The following is a 22,799-nucleotide window of genomic DNA, read 5'->3' as shown; positions in this document are numbered from 1 at the left end:
TTCCGGGTTGCAGAAACATTCTTGCGGTCTACCTTTCCAGACCAGACAGGATAGCACCCACGGAATGGAAGCTACACCCGGAGGCGTTCAACATCGTTTGTCGCCTTCTCGGCCATCCCAACATAGACTTGTTTGCCACCAGTCAGAACTTCCAGATCCGAACCTACATATCTCCGTTTCCGGATCCACAAGCGTGGGCGGTGGACGCTCTCAGCGTTCCTTGGGAAAGCCTATGTACGTACGTTTTTCCACCACCGGTACTTTTACCCAGTGTCCTTCCAAAGGTCAGAGCGACTCATCACCTCTCTCTGATTTTGATCGCGCCTTGGTGGCCAACGAAGAGTTGGTTCATGGATTTAAGAAAGCTCGTCACCCATGATCTTCTAAAGCTGCCAGAATGGCCAAATCTGCTGATACACCCACACAGCAGGCTTCCACGCCCGGGCTCCAGGTGAGTTTCGTCTGCACGTCTGGTACATTTGCAAAGGGCTTTAAGTGCCAAGGGCTGTTCAGCTAGAGCTGCGAGGGCCATAACTTTAGCACACAGACCCTCAACTCGAGGTTTATGTGACGACAAATGGAGATCTTTTGAGAGGTTTTTGCAAGGACAAACACCAGGATCTGGTTACTGCATCACCTCAATTCTTGGCTGAATTTCTTCTGTTTCTGCGTAATCACTGACACCTCAGGGGGAAGTAGCATTACGACGTATTTGGTAGCAATGAATTCGGTGTTGGCTGTTCCAGAGGACAGAAAGATGACCCAAGATTCCAGAATTGCAAGCTTTGTTGCGTTCTTTCCGTCTAGAGGACCAGAAGGCCAAATTTAGGCCGTCTGCTTGGGACCTGAACGTGGTGCTTCGTTTTGTTGCGGGAGGCGCCTTTCGAACCAGCTCACGCCACATGTTTTTACAACCTCACCAAGAAGACATTTCTTCTCCTTGCATTGGCCACAGCAACTAGGGTGAGTGAGCTGCATGCTTTCGATGTCACCCGTTTTCGATTTGAACGGACCCCACATTGAGCCGTCCACCTGGCACTGTGCTGGGACTTCATTGCAAAAAAACACCAAGGGACAGCTCGACAGATCTTTCACGATTCCACATCTCTCTTCGATTGTGGGATCTGAGGATGACGCAGAACTTCATTTATGCCCGGTTCGTGCACTTCGGTGTTTTCTTCGTCGGTCTTAGGCTCATTGTGGTGCGAGGAAACAGCTCTTTATTCCAAGGCAGAAGTTAGTAATAACACTTTGGCATTATGGTTGCGAGCCACCATTCTCCAGGCTTATGAAGCCGCCGACTTGGACCCTCCTCGGGCTAACAACCCTCCACGATGGCTCTCCACAGTAATTGTTTCATTAGATCCATCATGGAAGGAGGCTTTTGGAAATCCGATACAGTTTTTGCCAGTCTCTACTTGAGGGACGTGGCACTGGAAGATGTAGAGGGCATACACAGTTTTGGTCCCCTGGTGGTGGCACAGCAGGTTACAAATCCCAATCGCCATTAACTCCACGGCAGTCCTCAGTGAGCCTTGTGACTCTCTTGGTGTACGTCACCCTAGACAAGCAGGTTACATGCTGTTTGCATTCGCTCAGTAGGTCAGTTTCAGATTGTAGGGTTGGCTTCTCTTTTACTGCCATCCTACCTGCGCTACCTCCCCACTATGGTTTTCTTCAGATGTTACAATCCAGCAATAATGTGAAGATATGTCAGCACTTTCCGGGTCACGTGTGCGCAGTGCGATGGCAGTATGGCGGCTTGCTTAGTTGGAACAACTTCTCTTCGATGATTCAATCGCACAGCTTCGTCTTGTCAAAGGAAAGCAGGAAATGCATTAAGGAGTAATGCAGGATAATTATACAAATATAAAAAATATCTAGATTTTACCAGAATTTTTTGGTTTTATTGAGTGTGGTGGGGTAGCCTTGAGGAATTAGCGTTCACTCGTCACGCCAAAGGTCTGGTTTCGATTCCCAACATGGGTACAATGTGTGAAGCCCATTTCTGGTGTGATACTACTGGAATATTGCTAAAAGCAGCGTAAAGCCATACTGACTCGGTGTTTGTTTAGTGTTTAAGCAGTATTGCAGCTGTATGACAACTGTCTGTAAATAACTGTCTGTGAGGCAATCCAGCGATTGACATTATGAGCATCGAGTGAGTGAGTGAGTTTAGTTTTACGCTGCACTCAGCAATATTCCAGCTATATGGTGGCGGTCTGTAAATAATCGAGTCTGGACCAGACAATCCAGTGATCAACATGTGTCAACCAAGTCAGCAAGTCTGACCACCTGATCCTGTTAGTCGCCTCTTACGACAAGCATGGGTTACTTAAGGTTCATTCTAACCCAGACCTTCACGGGTCATGAGCATCAATATTTTCATTTGGGATGATATGACATGCATAGAGTCTGACCACCCTGTACTGCTAATTTCCTCATACGACAGACATGGGTTGCTGAAGACCCATTCTAACTTGAATCTTATGAACTAGAATTGGTCCCGAGCAGCCAAGGCCAGTCTTACGAGGAAGCCAACTGGATAGGTTTATCAAACTTGGTTGAGTCTGTGTCCTTATGCCCCCAAACATGGACCATTGCTCACATGTCAGTCACTGGATTGTCTTGTCCTTGCTTCATTTTATATAGGCTGTCCTCATGAAGGTGCAAGTAGCTGTGAGTGGCATTAAGCAACAAGTACAGGTATCTATAACTAGTGTGTCACGTTTACCTGTATATCTGTCAGAATGAGAACCTCCGCACCTGTGTACAGATGATACACCAGCTACTGACAGACAACCAACTCCAGCATCGTCACTTCACCAGTCTCCTCACTACGGAGGTTAGTCCCTGACTAAAAGTAATGTTTTCACTTTTGAACCCCCCCCCGATTCAGTGTGAATTTAACCCTCACATTCTTTCTACATTTGTTTATCAGCAATATTAGGCACAAGAAAATACCCAAGTCTACTGCAATTGACAGTTAAAATGCTATAGTTGAACTGATACTTTTGTATTCCTCAGAATGTATGAAAATACAAACATTTAAAGAAAAATATTTGGATCGTATCACAAATTGTTTTCCCAATCTGCCTGCCAATGAATTTTCTCAATTAAGCCATGCATGATTTTAACCATTAGGAGATCTTGTCAGCAAATAAATTATGTTCAGAAACTGCTGCAGACACAATGATCTGATTAGGAATAAAAAATGTACGAATAATGTTTGAATTTCTTTCAGGATGTTCTTCCTCCAGAATTACTATGGTGCCTTCATGGTGAAGACATCTTGGGACTCAGTACTTATATCACCAGGTTGGTAATATCTGGTTCATGGCGATACGGGTGTCTGTCATGGGCATATATCTATTACAAGTTAATGCAGCAGCATAGTTTTCCAATATATATTCTATTGCTTTTCTGTCCCACAATGTAGCTATCCTTGTATTGACCCTCATCATTCAGCAAACAGGTTCAATATGAGTTCATGAATAATAACAATCAAAAGTATTTTTTCATCAATGTAAGTGTTAGGACCCCAATTTTTGCCTAGAGTCGTTTGTTTATATGTTACCATGGTTACCATAATATATGTGTAGTAAGACTGAGGCATAAAACAACATACATTCACCAGTAGTATTTCATGTGTAATTTTATACTTCCAAGAGAGAAATTGTTCAGGATCACAGTGATTTTTAGTTTTTTAGTGCCAAATTGTTATTCTTGCAGGAAGATGACCGAGCCCCAGTTTGTGAGAAAGTTTAGTGCAAACATGTACAAACTGTGTAAGCAAAACAACTCGGAGACAAATGCTGCTCTTTCTGGTAGGTACAGTGTTTCAGGAGAATAACATTCATTGTTTCATTGTATCCCAGTGGACTAGCACTATAAAACCAGCTAAAGTCTGGGCTTGTACAAGCAGCCACATGCATGACGTCGTCATATGAGCGAAATATTCTCAAGGACGATGTTAAACTCCATTTCACCTCACCTCACCTCACCTCATTGTTTCAGTATACCCCTCTCATCTTATTCCCTTTTGAATTGTGATGTGTTGGTTTTAATGCTTATAAATATGTATCTAGTGTGATTGCTATTGTGAGCTTCTAGTTCTAGTCTGATACTGTTTCACGAATCAATATATTCCAGGAATATTCAGCTTCCTCATCAACTCAGGCTTTCCAGAGAAGAAGGCCAAGGAAGCCATGTTCCGGAAAGTAAGTATACAGCATCGTGTCCCAGAGAAGAAACAGACACAGGTGCTCCATACAGTCTTGTCTTGCTGACCAGAGTTATGTCCCCTATGACTACAGGATATGCTGCAATTTGGGTCTCCAGATCTGCTTGATTATGATCCATGGTCTGCCTGGACTGAACTTATTGTGTGGAGCTCACAAGAGGTGTAGTGATATCAATCGTGTTTTTCTTAAAACTCTCCTCCCAGACTGCGCCATCTCCCTGTGATGTAACTGTAATACACTGAATAGAGGTACAATGGGGTAGCCTAGTGGTTAAAGTGTTTACTCTGCGCACTTAGGACCTGGATTTGATTCCCAACATTGGTTCAGTGAGTGTCTCCCACCATGATATTGGTTAAACAGTGCTTGAAATGATGTAAAACCAGATGCCTGCACTATTGAAAGTATTATCAAACACAACAGAGGCTCGTTAGGGTGTTCTATATACAGTGGACTCTGCCAATACCGGCCTCTGTAAACACCGGCACTCTGTCTACATCGGCACAAAGTTTCAGTCCCGGCAGAAATGCACGTTATTATCATTTAGAAACTTCTGTAAACATCGGCATCTGTCTATTCAGGATATCGGCATTGTTTTTCAGTCCCAACGAACGAGTTGTTATGAAAACGAATCTGTAAAAACCGGCACATGAAAGACGGCGTAACCCTTTGATGCAATTAGGTCCAAATGATGTAACAACACAATTCGCTGTGACTCCCGAGATTATTCAGAAACGGGAAGTGTTAATCAGTATCTTGTTAAACAGTGAGTGGTACGTCACACTTACCCTGAGTAATTAATACATGTAGTGGGCAGTTTGACTGTATAAACAAGCAAGTGTTTACATTTTGTTGATTCATGGGTATTGACTCGAGATTATTCAGAAAGCGGGGAAGTGTCAATCAGTTTCTTGTTAATTAGTGAGTGGCACGTGTCACTTACATAGAGGCTTAATCGTTTGATGGCGGGTATTGAGAAAGCTCTGAACATCAACAATATCACTGTACTCTTGCCGGGAGTATTTTCACAGTTGTAAGAAGCGATTTTATTGGATAAAGATTGGTTTCTAACGACGCTTTTCACTACACTCTGCTTATAAGGGTCGTGATTGGTCAAAATCAGACACGTGACCTAAGCAGCCAATCATATTATGGAAATGGATACCGTCCTCGTAAACGAAAACTTTTAGATTAAGGTTTTGGGTAAAATAATGCTATTCTGAACATATTAAGAAAGACATCGCTACCTATACGTAAATTATGGAACCTATTGGACATATCGTGCTAGGTTATGGCCTATGACAAAAATGCTTCATGCATATATTTTCACATTAAGCATCGTGTCCGGGCGTCAAGACGGAGGCGGTGAAAGCCGAGATGTAACTTGTCAGTGACTTGACTTACATTGCATGATCGCACAAAAGTATGGAAATAGTAATTTTATATGTACGTTTGACAACTTTTTTGAATGTTATTGTTGATTTCAATTTATTTAATGATTTCCTCGATGTTTGAAACATCGTTACTTTGCTCTTTGACAATGCTATTGTAGACCCGCTGCCGAATCATAAACAAGAATCGTTGTTTTCAATAACATTGCGAAAAATAGTTTATAATTTTAATTCTGCCGATAATATATGATCAGTTGAAATTTAATAAGAGATTACAGACATTTTTATTTGATTTAAACAACATGAATGTGCATTCAGACACTGCCTTGTTTCTTATTCAAATATCTTGTTAATGCTAAAGTGACAGTACGACAGCGAACTTCCGTGTGCGCAGGCGTCATAAGCGAACCTAGCTAAACCGGCACTCTGTCAAAACCGGCATTTTTATTTGGTCCCGACTGATGCCGGTATTGACAGAGTACACTGTATACACTCTTTTATCACTGGCTGCAGAAAATCATATGGCAGTTAAGAATGTCCACATTGTTGTGGAATGGATTTGTTTGGTTCATGTATACCATTACAGCCTATAAAGCAACTCCTGACCGATAAAGCAACTCCTGACCATCTTCATTTGAGAACTGTATAAATCTTTATAAATACAATCCATAGAAGTGCAATTTAATTGCTTTGTAGCTGTTTCCAAAAACATTTTTTATGAATGTTTTTACTATATGTTTGCCCAAACACAAATGTAACGTGTATGATTTTAATAAACGTATCGCTGCCAGTCAATATTCATATTGCCCAGAGCCCTTATAAGAGCAAAATTTGGTATGCTAACTTGCAAACAGACCCCTATATCAGAGACCATAAACTGTATATGGTCTCTGCCTATATTCATGGTAATACAAGTTTATAAGGTTACCATGGTTACCATTTGTTGCAGGTTTCTGCTGCTGTTCTGGATGACATCATCAGAGGTCAGTACCTACATTGGCTGGGAGAATGTTTTGGTCAGTGGTATCAATGTCTGCAGACTAGTAATCTAATCTGGGTGCCATTGTACACAATGATCTTAGTGCTAAGGTGATCGTAGCTACCATACCATAACATAGACTAATTACTGGCATAGCGCTAAGGTGATCGTAACTCCCATACCATAACATAGACTCACAACTGGCGTAGCACTAGGGTGATCGTAACTCCCATACCATAACATAGACTTACGACTGGCTGTAGCACTAAGGTGATTGTAACTCCCATACCATAACATACTCACGACTGGCGTAGCACTGAGGTGATCGTAACTCCCATACCATAACATACTCACGACTGGCGTAGCGCTGAGGTGATTGTAACTCCCATACCATAACATACTCACGACTGGCGTAGCACTAAGGTGATCGTAACTCCCATACCATAACATAGACTCATTACTGGCATAGCACTAAGGTGATCGTAACTCCCATACCATAACATAGACTTGCAACTGGCGTAGCGCTGAGGGTGCTTTGTACGACATCGTGGTGAAAATGAAATGAGCAGGTCACTCAAAATTTGCTACACTCTGTTCCTCCTTTGACCTAAAGATGTCCGCTGGATCTTTTGCTGCATTTTGAAAGATTTTTGCACCAAAACCCTCAATCACTAAACAGGGTATAAGAAGTGATGGTAACACCTTATAGAAATAGGATGAAGAAATTGCTTATGAAACCAGGTCCACAAACACCTAATGAACCCACAACTGACATGAGTGTAAACTAGAGAGTGTTTTAAAATTGACATGCTTGTGAACAAGAGATGAAATAAATTAAAGGCACTGGTCCTGTCTTCCGTGCAAATCTTAAAGACTTCAGAGCATTTGAACACTTTCAAAGTTTTTGATATGTTCAACTTCCTACCTTGTGAGCACCCCTAGATATGGCTGGTTAGTTATGGTTTGCATATACATAGTAATCATACTGAAGTGGGGTTTGTTTCTTACATATTTTCACATTAAAAAATCAGTCTAAAGTACAAGCTATGGGAAATATACTTGCCTGTGAGTGAAAGCATGGATTGTTCACAGTCTGGGACATGACATTTCAGCTGTACTAGACAGAGATGATGAGCATCTAGTTTCGTTTGTTGGACTGACTTATATCGAAGACACCCTGAACCAAGTCAGCTTCAAGAAGTTCTGTACCCACACCCTCTCCCTTCTCATGAGCTACAGACCAAGTTTGAAAGGTGAGTCAAACTTGCTTATAATTAGCCCTTATTATTAGCCACAGCACAGATTTTAATGTGAAACACTGTAAACCCTTTTGATAAGCCACAGCACAGTATGAAATGTGAAACATTTACTATAAACCCTTCTGATTAGCCACAGCACAGATTGTAATGTGAAACACTGTAAACCCTTTTGATTAGCCACAGCACAGTATGAAATGTGAAACAATTACTATTAACCCTTCTGATCAGCCACAGCACAGTATGAAATGTGAAACAATTACTATAACCCTTCTGATTAGCCACAGCACAGTATGAAATGTGAAACAATTACTATAAACCCTTCTGATTTGCCACAGCACAATATGAAATGTGAAACAATTACTATTAACCCTTCTGATTAGCCACAGCACAATATGAAATGTGAAACAATTACTATTAACCCTTCTGATTAGCCACAGCACAATATGAAATGTGAAACAATTACTATTAACCCTTTTGATTAGCCACAGCACAATATGAAATGTGAAACAATTACTATTAACCCTTCTGATTAGCCACAGCACAATATGAAATGTGAAACAATTACTATTAACCCTTCTGATTAGCCACAGCACAATATGAAATGTGAAACAATTACTATTAACCCTTCTGATTAGCCACACCACAGTATGAAATGTGAGACGTGTGCTGTAGTTCCCTTTAGATGTCGTCATGGTTAACTGTAAGTTGTGCTTATTCTTTTCAGTTTCTCAAGCATTTAAACAACAAACTCAGTGGAAATCTGCCAAAGTGTCAGAAAAGATTTCAGATCTATACAAACAGGTACTGTTTCATATTCATCCCCTCATTTTGCTCAGATGTGTTTCTTGTGGTTCATAGCTGAGTCATTCTCAAAAGTTGCAGCTATTTGGTGTACAAAAGACAACATAATTGAAATACAAAATCATCAATCTTTATTTTCACAACTGGCAAGATACGTTGTTAAGTTTCACATATTGTGGATATTTCTGTTGTTACAGGAAAGACATTGTGTCTTCATCCTAATTAGTTTAATTAGTCTTCATAAATATATGGCAAATAATTCAGCCTCAAATACTATTGTTTTTCTTAAGAATACATTGACATGAAAATAAATTGTATTGTAAAATCTGCCTTATGTGTTACTTTGTTACTCACACTTTAAAAATCAGTTCTAAAATTGTATTTTTATGAAATAAACCTGTCTAGACTGGGTCAGATGAAAAAGTGAAATCTGTGAGTACTTTGCAATACTCTTGATATTATTTCAACTGTCTCCCCTCAAAAATTATTGCCCTGAAGGTGACTTGAGGAGAACATTTTGATATTTCTGAGTGATTTCTGGCAATGTCTTACTCTTTAGATGATAAAACATTTGCCTTTAGTCCCGTTGTATGAAAGACAGTATCGTTGTGCCAAATACACCCTATGTTATTGGAAAGAAAATATACCATATATATTTGAAAAACTATTTAATTCTAGCAAATATCTTTGATCTATCTGTAAGGAAAGGAATAGTTTTTGCCTGTTACTCTCAGTTGTATAGTAAGTATTACATCTTATATTTATATCTCCAGATAAGGTGAGTAACAGTGACATGTTTGTTACAGAGAAGACAATTCAACCGTATATTTGAGTTAGGATAAGAATACATCTATGTTAGTGATGATAAGATAGGTTCACATTAATCAGTTTGTTTTTACCATACTTGAAGTGCAAAATATATAGTCTATATTTTGGAACTTAACCTATTTGTTACCCCAAAGACATGTCAGTGTTACTGGAAAGACATTTCAGAACAACTTGATGGAAGACAAAGAAATAATTTTGGTGTTAAAATTTTTGAGCTTTGAATAAACAACAATAAAAGTAGCAGTTACCATTTTGAAATTTGTTTTCTAGGAATTCAGAAACTCATTTAACAACAAGTAATTGTCATGAATTTATCAAACTGTCAAACAGGTTTGCAACTAACAAAAGTACACATGATGTTAGGTTTTTGCACCTGGATACATGACAAAATGCATGTCCCTTGTTACAAAAAGGAAAAAAATAAACATTATTTGGTCCTTTTGTTTGTGATAAAAGTTCCCATGTAAGATTAGATATTGGCAATGAAGGAGAAATCAGATTTTTAACACATTGATAAAATTTGACAGTTTTATTGAGGTTTTAATCCTGATATGGGAAAAAGCTGCATCTTTTGAGAATGACTCAGCTGAGGATTTTTGTATTGTATGATGCTTCTAAACTTTGAATTAGGACAAATCATCTCACCTCAAACTTGAGGACACATTGCCATAATCTCTGACCATGCAGAACTTGTTCACTGTACAACCAGTACATGTGTACCATCTGTATGTTGTATGACCTGTATGCTGTATGACCTGTACACTGTATGACATGTACACTGTATGACATGTACACTGTATGACCCAAACACTGTATGACTTGTACACTGTATGACCTGTAAAATGTATCTGACCTGTATCCTGTATGACCAGTATGTTGTATGACCCATTCAGGATATGACCTGCACACTGTATGACCTGTAAACTGTATGACCCATTCAGGATATGACCTGCACACCGTATGACCTGTAAACTGTATGACCCGTTCAGGATATGACCTGTAAACTGTATGACCCATTCAGGATATGACCTGCACACTGTATGACCTGTAAACTGTATGACCCGTTCAGGATATGACCTGTAAACTGTATGACCCATTCAGGATATGACCTGCACACCGTATGACCTGTAAACTGTATGACCCGTTCAGGATATATGACTGTATGACCTATTCAGGATACCTGTACAAACTGTATGACCCATTCAGGATATGACCTGTACACATGACCTAAACACTGTATATGACCTGTACACTGTATGACCTGTAAACTGTATGACCCATTCAGGATATGACCTGCACACTGTATGACCTGTAAACTGTATGACCCGTTCAGGATATGACCTGTAAACTGTATGACCCATTCAGGATATGACCTGCACACTGTATGACCTGTAAACTGTATGACCCGTTCAGGATATGACCTGTAAACTGTATGACCCATTCAGGATATGACCTGCACACTGTATGACCTGTAAACTGTATGACCCGTTCAGGATATGACCTGTAAACTGTATGACCCATTCAGGATATGACCTGCACACTGTATGACCTGTAAACTGTATGACCCATTCAGGATATGACCTGCACACCGTATGACCTGTAAACTGTATGACCCGTTCAGGATATGACCTGTAAACTGTATGACCCATTCAGGATATGACCTGCACACTGTATGACCTGTAAACTGTATGACCCATTCAGGATATGACCTGCACACCGTATGACCTGTAAACTGTATGACCCATTCAGGATATGACCTGCACACTGTATGACCTGTAAACTGTATGACCCATTCAGGATATGACCTGTAAACTGTATGACCCATTCAGGATATGACATGTATGCTTCATGACCCGTACAGTATATGACCTGTATGCTCTATGATCTGTACATTATATGACCTGTACCGTGTATGCTATATGACCTGTATGCTGTATCTGAGCTGTATGACCATACAGTATATGACCTGTGCATTGTATGACCTGTATGCTACATTACCTATATGCTGTATGACCTGTACAGCATATGATGTACTGTGTATGCTGCATACTGTATCTGACCTGTATGCTGTATCTGACCTGTATGGCTGTATCTGACCTGTATGATGTATTTGACCTGTATGCTATATCTGACCTGTATGCTGTATCTGACCTGTATGCTGAATGGCTGTATGTGACCTGTATGGTTGTATGGCCTGTATGTTGTATCTGACCTGTGTGCTGTATCTGACCTGTATGCTATATCTGACCTGTATGCTGAATGGCTGTATGCTGTATCTGACCTGTATGCTGGATGGCTGTATGTGACCTGTATGCTGTATTTGACCTGTATGCTATATCTGACCTGTATGCTGTATCTGACCTGTATGTTGTATCTGACCTGTATGTTGTGTATGACCTGTATGCTGTATCTGACCTGTATGCTGTATCTGACCTGTATGCTGTATCTGACCTGTATGTTGTATCTGACCTGTATGTTGTATCTGACCTGTATGTTGTATCTGACCTGTATGCTGTATCTGACCTGTATGCTGTATCTGACCTGTATGCTGAATGGCTGTATGTGACCTGTATGGTTGTATGACCTGTATGCTGTATCTGACCTGTATGTTGTATCTCACCTGTATGCTGAATGGCTGTATCTGACCTGTTTGTTGTATCTCACCTGTATGCTGTATCCGACCTGTATGCTGTATTTGACCTGTATGCTGTATCTGACCTGTATGTTGTATCTGACCTGTATGCTGTATCTGACCTGTATTCTGAATGGCTGTATGTGACCTGTATGCTGTATCTGACCTGTATGCTGAATGGCTGTATGTGACCTGTATGGTTGTATGACCTGTATGCTGTATCTGACCTGTATGTTGTATCTGACCTGTCTGCTGTATCTGACCTGTATGCTGTATCTGACCTGTATGTTGTATCTGACCTGTATGCTGTATGTGACCTGTATGCTGTATGTGACCTGTATGCTGTAACTGACCTGTATGCTGTATCTGACCTGTATGTTGTATCTGACCTGTATGCTGTATCTGACCTCACCTGTATGCTGTATCTGACCTGTATGCTGTATATGACCTGTCTGCTGTATCCGACCTGTATGTTGTATCTGACCTGTATGCTGTATCTGACCTGTATTCTGAATGGCTGTATGTGACCTGTATGCTCTATCTGACCTGTATGCTGAATGGCTGTATGTGACCTGTATGGTTGTATGACCTGTATGCTGTATCTGACCTGTATGTTGTATCTCACCTGTATGCTGAATGGCTGTATCTGACCTGTTTGTTGTATCTGACCCGTATGCTGTATCTGACCTGTATGCTGTATTTGAACTGTATGTTGTATCTGACCTGTATGCTGTATCTGACCTGTATGTTGTATCTGACCTGTATGCTGTATCTGACCTGTATGCTGTATCTGACCTCACCTGTATGCTGTATGTGACCTGTATGCTGTATCTGACCTCTATGGCTGTATGTGACCTGTATGGTTGTATGACCTGTATGCTATATCTGTCCTGTAAGCTGTATCTAACCTGTATGCTGTATCTTACCTGTATGCTATATCTGACCTGTATGCTGTATGCGACATGTATGCTGCAGAGGCCCAGATAAGCTGCGTATCCGGGTAAAATACGCATAGAAAATTTCCAATTACGCATTGAAAAGTAATTGTTGCGTACCAATTACGTATTTAAAATGTTAGATACGCAAAAAGTTTAAAATAAATGCGTACAGAACATATTTATAAAAATCTCTTGCGTAATGAAAAAGATTGCTATCAAGTTGTATTGTTAGTATAGGACTAGTGTTGCACTGTCAGTACAGGATGAGTGATTTTTATGAAATGATTTCCATTATATTTAAGTTGGTTTTGATTTGGTATGACAAAAGGCAGAACATACCTGCTTAGTAAACTTACTCAATGATATAATATTTAGGTGAGTAAAATGACTGAAATACGCACATATTTGAAAGCAGTGGGTAACGGAAAATGAAATACCCACTCAACATTCATAATATCCACTCCCAAAAAATACAGTGGGTACAGTACCCACATGAGCTAAATCTTATCTGGAGCTCTGTATGCTGTATGTGACATGTATGCTGTATCAACCTGTATGGCTGTATATAACCTGTATGCTGTATCTGACCTGTACGTTGTATCTGACCTGTATACAGCATGACCCGTACAGCATATGACCTGTACTATGTGTGCTGTATGACTGTAGGACCTGTATGCTGTATCTGACCTGCACAGTGTATCATATGTATGCTGTTTGGTCTGTAAACTGTATGATCTGTATGCAGTATCTGACCTGTATGCAGTATGACCCGTACAGCATGTGACCTGTTCTCTGTGTGCTGTATGACTGTATGACCTGTAGGCTGTACATTATATTACCTGTACAGTGTATGACCCATACATAATATGACATACAGCATACAGGGAACATGTCATACAGTGTACAGGTCATCCACCATACAAGTCATACAGTGTACAGGTAATATAATGTACACTCTGAATGTACGTTATATTAGTTGTACACTGTATGACCCATACAGTATCACCTGTAACTTAGAGTGTTTGCAGTGAATGCAAAAAAGAAAGAGCCTCTCAAACGAGTTCTGTCCTTTGAAATGCTCCAGTGCTCCAAGTCAGGTGGAAGAACTTGTGACAAAGAAACAGTAATCTGAAGCTGTGATGCCTTAGTGTGTGATGGGCATACATCAATACACACAGTTTTTCCCAGAAATTATTGAGAAAATCTTTGTTTGCTAATACTGAAAATAGAATTTTAAAATAGGTGTTACATTATGTAGTAAGGTACTCAAGATGGGAGGCAACTCTTGTGGGCTTAAGAATAGACCTTACTACATCAAGAGTTATCTCCCCTGGTGTAGCAGATGGCTTCCATTGTTGACATGGCAGATTTGACAGCAGAAGAGAAAAGAAAGCTGGTTCTAGATGGTATTGAATGGGGTGTGACTGATGGAAAAGAGCTAGCTGATAGACATGACATTCCTCTGTCAAGAGTATGCAGAACTGTGAAGAATATTCAGTCAGGAGTTGTGATTGAGCACAAGACAGGGACAGGGAGGCCAAGGAAGTTCAGAACTACAGATCACCGGCGACTTGGCCAGATTGTGATTGGGGCCAAACTGAAAAACGTTGAGAATATCAGAAATTACATGATTAATGGAGGAAGTCCTCAGGTATGTAATGAAACCCCTAGACAAGAATAACAAAGACTTAACTGGATGAAAAAGCTTGGAATTCCCTCACCATTGATAAAAGATGCACCCAAAGAAAGACGTTTAAACTGGGGTAGGGCTCACAAAAGTCAAGTCTGGGATAATGTTTTCTTTTCTGATGAAAGTTCTGTCTGGCTTTTTCTGAAGTGTGAACATTTGGACAAAGGATACCGTGAAACCTATCTACCAACGCCCAAAATGTCACGTGTGGGGTGGGATATCATCACATGGAGTGATGCCGTTGTGTATTGTCACTGAAAACTTGTCGAAGGAACGATATGTTGACATCTTAAATGATCACCTCCTTCAAACGACCCAAACACTGTATGAAGATAATTGGATTTTCAAAACACACTTCAGGCTACACAAGTGGTTGTCAGACGAAATGTTCAAGTTTTGGACTGGTCCCAGCCACAGCGCAGATCTTAACCCTTTTGAGAATGTGTGGGGACTAATAAATGACAGAATAAACCCAAAAGGAGGATAAGAAGAAAGAAGTGCTCGAATATTGGAATACGCTGTCACACGATTTCCTACCAACTCTGATCGGTAGTGTACCTAGGCACATTCAGTGGTGTATTGCTGGGCAAGGTGTCTCACAAAGTACTGAAAAGACAGACTTTAAGAGTTTCATATCTCAACATATTCATTTCAGTAAAACTTCTATAGTTTATATTGTATTAGAGTATTTGCTTTGAAACAACTTTCTCAATAATTTCTGGGAATACAATACACCCATCTATCCACATAGACAGGACTTCTTCCAGAGACATGGCAAGTATTCTTTCTGACATGGAGTTTACAACTGCACCACACTTCTAGTGGATGATGTCCAGCAGATACAGATTGTCTTTGATAATTATATGTATGACAGCATCAAAGGTCAGTCCCGTTCAAAGATGTACTCTGGGTCAAAACAAAGCCAACTTGACACAGTAGTGAGTGTATGAGTGTATGATGGGCTCCAGAGATACTAGAGGAAGGCAGACGTCATGTGTCAGTGGCGGCCAGGATGTAAAATCTATATCTTTCCAAGGTGCAGCAGAGGTTGACTTCCTATTCTCTAACCAGGAAGAAAGAGATGCGTGGACAATACCCCATGCAGCAGCTGCCCCGGAAGATGGTGCTTATCCCTAATGTCTGTGTCCTGCTGATACACAAACATCAGCACTGTAAATATAGGAAGTTGTCTTCCTGACAGGTTGTGAGATGGGAAATACATCAAGCTGACCTGCTACATCCCTGTGCACTAGGGCTGAGACAGGTAACCCGTATACTGGGGACGAGTGGCTAATGAGTTGGACCCGAGTACCGTCTCAATACGCAGATCTGTTATGATCATGTGTGACTAATAGATTAAACAATGTAATATGTTATTCTTTCATGATTAAAGGGTTGTATTGTCTTTGAAGATTTAGTAATAATTTACAGTCACCTGCTTTGAATATAATACATGGTTAAGATACTGGAAAACTCGAAATTTTAGCCTCCGAGCTGAAGAGTATATTGCCGTTTCTTACAACCTGTATCAGGGTAGGGTAGGATAATAGGAGGTGGGGTACCCAGGTAGGATATTTGGACCCAGCCCAGCCCTACTGTGCACATGTACAATACATGATCTGCTCAACATGACTCAACAGAAAAATGTGACACTACCAGCTCCTTTTTTTTTGAGATTGAAGTCATACTGCCCCTCAACTAATGATGCAGAAAGGCTGATCAGTTGCAACCTTACTCTGTTAGGTTGTCATAAACTAGTTATCCCACAAGAAGTAGCCCAGGCAGCCATGAAGTGTTTGCGAACTCTATAATACAAGGAAAACTGTGCTTCAATAAAATTACTTTTCTGTGAAAAGACAGGCAAGAACATTCAGGGGCAAACCTTCCATCAACTGATGATGCCTTCTGCCTGCATCTCTTCTGTTTCAGTTTCTGGTATAGAAGAAAGCAGTTGTACCCACAGCAATGTATGGCCTGTACCCTGTATGATGTGAATACTGTATCTTACCTGTACCCTGTATGACGTGAATGCTGTATATTACGTGAATGCTGTATCTGACCTGTATGATGTGAATGCTGTATCTTACCTGTACCCTGTATGACGTGAATGCTGTATCTTACCTGTACCCTGTATGATGTGAATGCTGTATCTGACCTGTACCCTGTATGATGTGAATGCTGTATCTTACCTGTACCCTGTATGATGTGAATGCTGTATCTGACCTGTACCCTGTATGATGTGAATGCTGTATCTTACCTGTACCCTGTATGATGTGAATGCTGTATCTTACCTGTACCCTGTATGACGTGAATGCTGTATCTTACCTGTACCCTGTATGATGTGAATGCTGTATCTGACCTGTACCCTGTATGATGTGAATGCTGTATCTAACCTGTACCCTGTATGATGTGAATGCTGTATCTGACCTGTACCCTGTATGATGTGAATGCTGTATCTGACCTGTACCCTGTATGATGTGAATACTGTATCTTACCTGTACCCTGTATGATGTGAATGCTGTATCTAACCTGTACCCTGTATGACGTGAATGTATCTGACCTGTATATTACCTGTATCTGACCTGTATGACGTGAATGCTGTATCTAACCTGTATGATATGAATGATGTATCTAACCTGTACCCTGTATGACGTGAATACTGTATCTTACCTGTACCCTGTATGACGTGAATGCTGTATCTTACCTGTACCCTGTATGACGTGAATGCTGTATCTTACCTGTACCCTGTATGACGTGAATGCTGTATCTAACCTGTACCCTGTATGACATTTTCATTGAATGTCATGTTCTTTGTATGACCTGTACTGTATGGTGTAAAACTGTATGGTATGTACACTGTTTGACCTGTACACTGATTCAAATGTTCTTTGTATGGCCTGCAGCTGTTTCTGCCGTTTGAGTCGAAGGAGATCCTGGAGGTCTTACAGAGGATCCTGGAGAGACAGGAGGTGAACTGGCAGACCGTGCTGTCCTTCATAGCAACCTTCCTCGTGTGCTTCCCTGACGCCTCCAGACTCCTGCAGGGTAAGATCCCAGTTGATGATACTAAGTTTTGGCCATACTGAGAATTGTAAGCTGTATGCAGGAGTATTTTTATCACTCATTTTGACAAGAACACATGAAGTATAAATATGAAGAGCCGTTGGGCGACGCAAGAAGTTTTGACTCTGTGTGTCATCATATCCTGGCAGCAGAATCATTGACGTCAACCTTGTGATGTGATTTTGAAAGAACCTGCTCACATGATGATATATCCTATATCCAAAACCCCCTGAGTATATGCACTTACATATATGTATTTTTATATTTTGTTCATCCTCCTGCAGACCCGTGAAGATCCAGGTAAGAATTGATGTTCAGTAATCAAACCTTGTCGTAAGAGGCGACTAAGGTCAGGTGGTCAGGCTCACTGACTTGGTTGACTCATCGTATCCCAATAACATGATAGATGCTCATGCTGTTGATCACTGGATTGTCTGGTCCAGACTGGATTGTTAGCAGACCGCTGCCATATAGCTGGAATATTGCTGAGTGCAGCGTTAAACATAACTCACTCACTCACTCATGCTCCTGCAGGTCACATCCACAGCCTGCTGTCGGAAGGGTTGGAGAATGCTGACATGGAGAGCACTATCATTGCCTTCCTGCTGGCCAGACAAAGCTGTCTGGAGGGTCTCCATGTCTTTCCACACTACCAGGACTGGTTCCAGGTAGGATTGTTTGATTGTTGCATAGTTACCTGTCTGCTCTTGTCAGCCCTTGTCCAACCACCTCAATACAAAGGTAGCCTTGTTTGGTTGTTGCCATAGCTACATATCTTCTCTTCTCAGCCTCCATCCCATCCCAGTACAAGGTAGCCTTGTTTGGTTGTTGCCATAGTTACATGTCTTCTCTTCTCAACCCCCATCCCTCCATCCCAGTACAAGGTAGCCTTGTTTGGTTGTTGCCATAGCTACATGTCTTCTCTTCTCAACCCCCATCCCTCCATCCCAGTACAAGGTAGCCTTGTGTGGTTGTTGCCATAGTTACATGTCTTCTCTTCTCAACCCCATCCCAGTACAAGGTAGCCTTGTGTGGTTGTTGCCATAGTTACATGTCTTCTCTTCTCAACCCCCATCCCAGTACAAGGTAGCCTTGTGTGGTTGTTGCCATAGTTACATGTCTTCTCTTCTCAACCCCCATCCCTCCATCCCAGTACAAGATAGCCTTGTGTGGTTGTTGCCATAGCAACATGTCTTCTCTTCCAAACACAGGGCGGTGGGGTAGCCTAGTGTTTAAAGCATTCGCTTGTCATGCCGAAGACCCAGGTTTAATTCTCTACATGGGTACAATGTGTGAAGCCCATTTCTGGTGTCCCTCACCATGATATTGCTGGAATATTGCTAAAGCGGCGTTAAACTAAACCTGCTCACTCACTCACTCTTCTCAACCCCCTTCCCCCATCCCATAGTGAATATTTGTTGGATTGTTGCCGTAATTAAATGTCTTTCTGACTATAGTGATGTTGACTGAAGAGGTAAAGTTTCCACTTGCCTCACTGATTTATATCTTCTTTTATTTTCAGCAAACATTTGGTGATTCAAGCAAAAGCCCTGCTTCCACCAAAAAATCATTTAGTTTCCTGATGAAGTTCCTGACAAACATTGTGCCCTATGAGTCTGCCCCACACCTCAAAGTAAGACAACATGGCTGTCAGTGGTAATGGAACTATTCTACATTCAAGAAATTATTCTGTCTACATTTGTCAAACTTTCAATATTTATTCATGAGCCCTGTTTTTGCCGTTATTAATCAATGACCAGGACCTGACAGTTTCCTTCTGTGAATCTGTTACAACCTGCTACGGTGTGTGGAAATTATAAGTGTACTTGGTGAGTGTTGTTGGGAAGTTTGAGTTTTGTGGCCCCTAAATCTAAAGGTTTTTGATATGGAGTGGTTATAAGTTTAAGACATGGGCTTAGATTGGCCTGAGGACTGCATCATATATTGCTGCCCTTTCCCTTCCCCACCTCAATTTGATGTAACATTTCTATGTTTCGACCCCCCTCTAACCCCACATGTAGCCCCCATTTCTCCCCTCACTGGCCCTTTCTCTCATTACAGACCCATGAAGGTCCAGGTTAGAATATTGGCTCTCAGTAACCCATGCTTGTCGTAAGAGGCGACTAATGGGATCAGGTGGTCAGGCTCGCTGACTTGGTTGACACATGTCATCGGTTTCCAATTGTGCAGATCGATGCTTAGGTTGTTGATCACTGGATTGTCTGGTCCAGACTTGATTATTTACAGACCGCCGCCATATAGCTGGAATATTGCTGAGTGCTGCGTCAAACTCAACTCACTCACTCCTCTCCCCTACAGTATAAACAGATTAACACATGACTTGTGTCATAGACTTGTGTTTCTGACTGTTGTGTTTTTGTCGACAAGGTCCATATTCTCAGGCCACCACATGTACCAGCAAAATGTCGGCCATTCCTCACCGAGTACATCACACTTGCCAAAACAAGACTAGCGGACCTGAAGGTGAGTTGTTAGTTGATGCCAGGGACAACCCTTGAAGATGTATTAGTCAGGATACACAAAGATTATGTATGAGTGTATTGTGATGCTCGGATGTAACGTGATGAAGATGACGACATGACCATGTCGTGTTTGTGTGAGAGTCATTTACCCGCCATGTTTTCTAATTTACAGGAATCATGTGAGATCAGTGGAGGAATATATGACAACAGTTCCAGCAACTCCACCAGCAGCAAGCAGGTGTGTATGCCATCGCTTGAAACGCGATGAACAAAGTTGTGTCCCCCAGTTAACCGGATCTGACACATACATATTATATTAGAAACTTGTGTACAGAGTTGTGTCCCCTGGCTATCAGGATCTGACACATACATATTAGAAACTTGATGTACGTGTGGAGTTGTGTCCCTAGCTATCAGGATCTGACACATACATGTTAGAACTTGTGTACAGAGTTGTGTCCCCTAGCTATCAGGATCTGACACATACATGTTAGAACTTGTGTACAGAGTTGTGTCCCCTGGCTATCAGGATCTGACACATACATATTAGAAACTTGTGTACAGAGTTGTGTCCCCTGGCTATCAGGTTCTGACACATACATGTTAGAACTTGTGTACAGAGTTGTGTACCCTGGCTATCAGGATCTGACACATACATGTTAGAAACTTGATGTACAGAGTTGTGTCCCCTAGCTATCAGGATCTGACACATACATGTTAGAAACTTGTGAACAGAGTTGTGTCCCCTGGCTATCAGGATCTGACACATACATGTTAGAACTTGTGTACAGAGTTGTGTCCCCTAGCTATCAGGTTCTGACACATACATGTTAGAACTTGTGTACAGAGTTGTGTCCCCTAGCTATCAGGATCTGACACATACATATTAGAACTTGTGTACAGAGTTGTGTCCCCTAGCTATCAGGTTCTGACACATACATACATGTTAGAACTTGTGTACAGAGTTGTGTCCCCTAGCTATCAGGATCTGACACATACATGTTAGAACTTGTGTACAGAGTTGTGTCCCCTAGCTATCAGGTTCTGACACATACATGTTAGAACTTGTGTACAGAGTTGTGTCCCCTAGCTATCAGGATCTGACACATACATGTTAGAACTTATGTGTACAGAGTTGTGTCCCCTAGCTATCAGGATCTGACACATACATGTTAGAACTTGTGTACAGAGTTGTGTCCCCTGGCTATCAGGATCTGACACATACATGTTAGAACTTGTGTACAGAGTTGTGTCCCCTGGCTATCAGGATCTGACACATACATATTAGAAACTTGTGTACAGAGTTGTGTCCCCTGGCTATCAGGATCTGACACATACATGTTAGAACTTGTGTACAGAGTTGTGTCCCCTGGCTATCAGGGATCTGACACACATACATGTTAGAACTTGTGTACAGAGTTGTGTCCCCTAGCTATCAGGATCTGACACATACATATTAGAAACTTGTGAACAGAGTTGTGTCCCCTGGCTATCAGGATCTGACACATACATGTTAGAACTTGTGTACAGAGTTGTGTCCCTGGCTATCAGGATCTGACACATACATGTTAGAACTTGTGTACAGAGTTGTGTCCCCTAGCTATCAGGATCTGACACATACATGTTAGAACTTGTACAGAGTTGTGTCCCCTGGCTATCAGGATCTGACACATACATGTTAGAACTCCCTGTGTACAGAGTTGTGTCCCCTAGCTATCAGGATCTGACACATACATATTAGAAACTTGTGAACAGAGTTGTGTCCCCTGGCTATCAGGATCTGACACATACATGTTAGAACTTGTGTACAGAGTTGTGTGCCCTGGCTATCAGGATCTGACACATACATGTTAGAACTTGTGTACAGAGTTGTGTCCCCTAGCTATCAGGATCTGACACATACATGTTAGAACTTGTGTACAGAGTTGTGTCCCCTGGCTATCAGGATCTGACACACACATACATGTTAGAACTTGTGTACAGAGTTGTGTCCCCTAGCTATCAGGATCTGACACATACATGTTAGAACTTGTGTACAGAGTTGTGTCCCCTGGCTATCAGGTTCTGACACATACATGTTAGAACTTGTGTACAGAGTTGTGTCCCCTGGCTATCAGGATCTGACACATACATGTTAGAAGAACTTGTGAACAGAGTTGTGTCCCCTAGCTATCAGGATCTGACACATACATACAATTAGAAACTTGTGAACAGAGTTGTGTCCCTGGCTATCAGGATCTGACACATACATATTAGAAACTTTGTGTACAGAGTTGTGTCCCCTGGCTATCAGGATCTGACACATACATGTTAGAAACTTGATGTACAGAGTTGTGTCCCCTAGCTATCAGGATCTGACACATACATGTTAGAACTTGTGTACAGAGTTGTGTCCCCTAGCTATCAGGATCTGACACATACATATTAGAAACTTGATGTACAGAGTTGTGTCCCCTGGCTATCAGGATCTGACACATACATGTTAGAACTTGTG

At 41.3% G+C, this 22,799-nt stretch overlaps 1 protein-coding gene across 1 annotated transcript in view; it reads left to right on the top strand.

Annotated features, from left to right (window-relative positions):
- Positions 1–22,799, top strand: part of LOC124260413 (Fanconi anemia group A protein homolog) — a 48,594-nt gene that overhangs the window by 7,139 nt on the left and 18,656 nt on the right. Inside the window, exons 5-16 of the mRNA XM_046694716.1 lie at positions 2,750–2,845; positions 3,245–3,318; positions 3,733–3,827; positions 4,153–4,220; positions 6,582–6,615; positions 7,724–7,864; positions 8,595–8,671; positions 17,663–17,804; positions 18,357–18,490; positions 19,345–19,455; positions 20,211–20,306; positions 20,478–20,543. Coding sequence (XP_046550672.1) covers positions 2,750–2,845; positions 3,245–3,318; positions 3,733–3,827; positions 4,153–4,220; positions 6,582–6,615; positions 7,724–7,864; positions 8,595–8,671; positions 17,663–17,804; positions 18,357–18,490; positions 19,345–19,455; positions 20,211–20,306; positions 20,478–20,543 — 1,134 coding nt within the window. The remainder of the gene's footprint in view (positions 1–2,749; positions 2,846–3,244; positions 3,319–3,732; positions 3,828–4,152; positions 4,221–6,581; positions 6,616–7,723; positions 7,865–8,594; positions 8,672–17,662; positions 17,805–18,356; positions 18,491–19,344; positions 19,456–20,210; positions 20,307–20,477; positions 20,544–22,799) is intronic.

Source organism: Haliotis rubra, unplaced genomic scaffold (genome assembly GCF_003918875.1).
Source record: "Haliotis rubra isolate DU_JTF1 unplaced genomic scaffold, ASM391887v1 Scf761, whole genome shotgun sequence".
Taxonomy (NCBI): domain Eukaryota; kingdom Metazoa; phylum Mollusca; class Gastropoda; order Lepetellida; family Haliotidae; genus Haliotis; species Haliotis rubra.
Note: the sequence above shows the minus strand (reverse complement) of the source record. Positions and strands in the feature narration are given on the sequence as shown.